This window comes from Aegilops tauschii, chromosome 5 (assembly GCF_002575655.3).
Source record: "Aegilops tauschii subsp. strangulata cultivar AL8/78 chromosome 5, Aet v6.0, whole genome shotgun sequence".
Lineage (NCBI taxonomy): Eukaryota > Viridiplantae > Streptophyta > Magnoliopsida > Poales > Poaceae > Aegilops > Aegilops tauschii.
In genome coordinates, this window is record NC_053039.3 from 234,259,539 (window position 1) to 234,261,957 (window position 2,419).

At 47.8% G+C, this 2,419-nt stretch overlaps 1 protein-coding gene across 1 annotated transcript; it reads left to right on the top strand.

Moving 5' to 3' along the window:
- The first annotated feature begins 687 nt into the window (after positions 1–687).
- LOC141022711 (uncharacterized) lies at positions 688–1,638 on the top strand. Its single transcript, XM_073498973.1, has one exon. It carries the CDS (start codon positions 688–690, stop codon positions 1,636–1,638), a length of 951 nt encoding a protein of 316 aa, XP_073355074.1.
- Positions 1,639–2,419: the final 781 nt, after the last annotated feature.

Below are 2,419 nucleotides of genomic sequence, written 5' to 3' on the forward strand. Positions count from 1 at the left end.
ACCAACCCTTTGGCAGTGACCCCTCGCAGTGCCCCTGCTGCGTGGGCTTTCCTTGTCGCTACTCCTGCAGCCCCTATGCTTAGATCTCGTCCCGCACCTGCCCCTGAGGGAGAGTCCCCGAGGCAGCGCCGCCGTGTCACTTTTAACCCAGAGGTATCCACTATCAGCTCAGGATCTGAGTCTGACTCAGGAGAGGAGCCCGCCGCAGCGACAGCTGAGCACTAGATCGTTAGAGTATCGCGATAGTCATGATGTTGATGTACGGATGTAGTCGTATGTGTCATGATGCTTAGTTTCATGTATGTGGGTAGTCGAACCAGTCATGATGTTACCTTTCATGTATGAGTCTATGTATAATTATGTTGGAACCTTTTTATTCGCCCTGATTTCTTTTCGCAGTTTTCTTCTGGGTTTGTCGCTGGCTTTTATTCCCATTTTGGATATTTCTCATCTTGGTTGCTTTATATTGGGAAAACAAATAATAGGATGACGCAGGGAGACAGCAGCAGCCACGCTTGTGAGGATGTTCCTGTTCGTCGCTCCGCAAGACAGGCAGGACATTCCCCTGAGCCGTAGCAGCCACCACCGCCTCCACCGCCATATCCGCTCTCCACTGAGAAAATCATGCGTATGTTTGAAGAAAGAAGGAAAAATGATCTGATCGAACTGCTAAAAAGTGTGCAAGCTATGGTTGGGCAGAATGGAAATCAGAATGGTCACCACTCCAAGTTGTCAGATTTTCAGAGGACCAAGCCTCCCAGTTTTAGTCAAGTTATCGATCCGTTGGAAGCAGATGATTGGCTAAGGACTATTGAGAAAAAGCTTGAGATTGCTCGCACTGAAGAAGCTGACAAGGTTCCGTTTGCTACGCATTATCTTGAAGGAGCTGCCGCTATATGGTGGGATAATGCTAAGGCTATGTGGCCCGCGGACGAAGAAATTACTTGGACTAAGTTCAGGGATCATTTCCACAAGTATCATATTCCAGCCGGGATTATGAAGGTCAAGCAGCGCGAATTTCTCGCCCTCACCCAAGGAAGCCTATCAGTAAGTGAATATCTGCACAAGTTCATCCATCTGGCCCGCTATTCTCTTTATGATGTGGCCACAGAAGAATGGAAGATCGACAAATTTCTTGGAGGACTGAATCAACACCTCAGATGTACTCTCAGCATGTTTGATTTCCCGGATTTCCAAACCTTGGTCAACAAAGCTCTCATCACAGAAAGGGAGCAGAAGTTCGTGCAAGACAACCGGCCTGCTAATAATGACCACAAGCGCAAATTCGAGCATAAGAAGGATGGACGGCCAGTACAGAAGGCTCATACCTGGCAGCAGACTCAGATTGAGTACAAACCTAATTGGCAGCAGAATGTTAACAAGACCACTACCCAAGTAAAAAATGTCGTGACCAGCCCGGTGCGCGAAGAATGCCAGCGCAACAATTCCTGTTTTAATTGTGGGCAGACCGGACATTATGCCAGACAGTGCCCCAAGAACGGCAACCCAACCGCCCCATTCAGGCCACAAGTTAATCATCTAGAACCCTATTCAGCCTCAAGGGCCATCCAAGGGCAAATTCACCACCTCTCCGCCGACGAAGCCCAAGAAGAGCCAGAGGTCATCATTGGTATGTGATACGTCTCCATCATATCTGCTTTTCCAAACACTTTTGCCCTTGTTTTGGACTCTAACTTGCATGATTTGAATGGAACTAACCTGGACTGACGCTGTTTTCAGCAGAATTGCCATGGTGTTATTTTTGTGCAGAAATAAAAGTTCTTGGAATGACCTGAAATTTCACGGAGAATATTTCTGGAATTAATAAAAAATACTGGCGAAAGAATCAAGGCCAGGGGGCCCACACCCTGTCCACGAGGGTGGGGGCGCGCCCCCTGCCGCATGGGCCCCCTGGTGCTCCACCGACCTCAACTCCAACTCTATATATTCACGTTCGGGGAGAAAAAAATCAGAGAGAAGGATTCATCGCGTTTTACGATACGGAGCCACCGCCAAGCCCTAATCTCTCTCGGGAGGACTGATCTGGAGTTCGTTCGGGGTTCCGTAGAGGGGAATCCGTCGCCATCGTCATCATCAACCTTCCTCCATCACCAATTTCATGATGCTCACCGCCGTGCGTGAGTAATTCCATCGTAGGCTTGCTGGACGGTGATGGGTTGTATGAGATTTACCATGTAATCGAGTTAGCTTTGTTAGGGTTTGATCCCTAGTATCCACTATGTACTGAGATTGATGTTGCTATGACTTTGCTATGCTTAATGCTTGTCACTAGGGCTCTAGTGCCATGATTTCAGATCTGAACCTATTATGTTTTCATGAATATATGTGAGTTCTTGATCCTATCTTGCAAGTCTATAGTCACCTACTATGTGTTATGATCCGGCAACCCCGAAGTGAC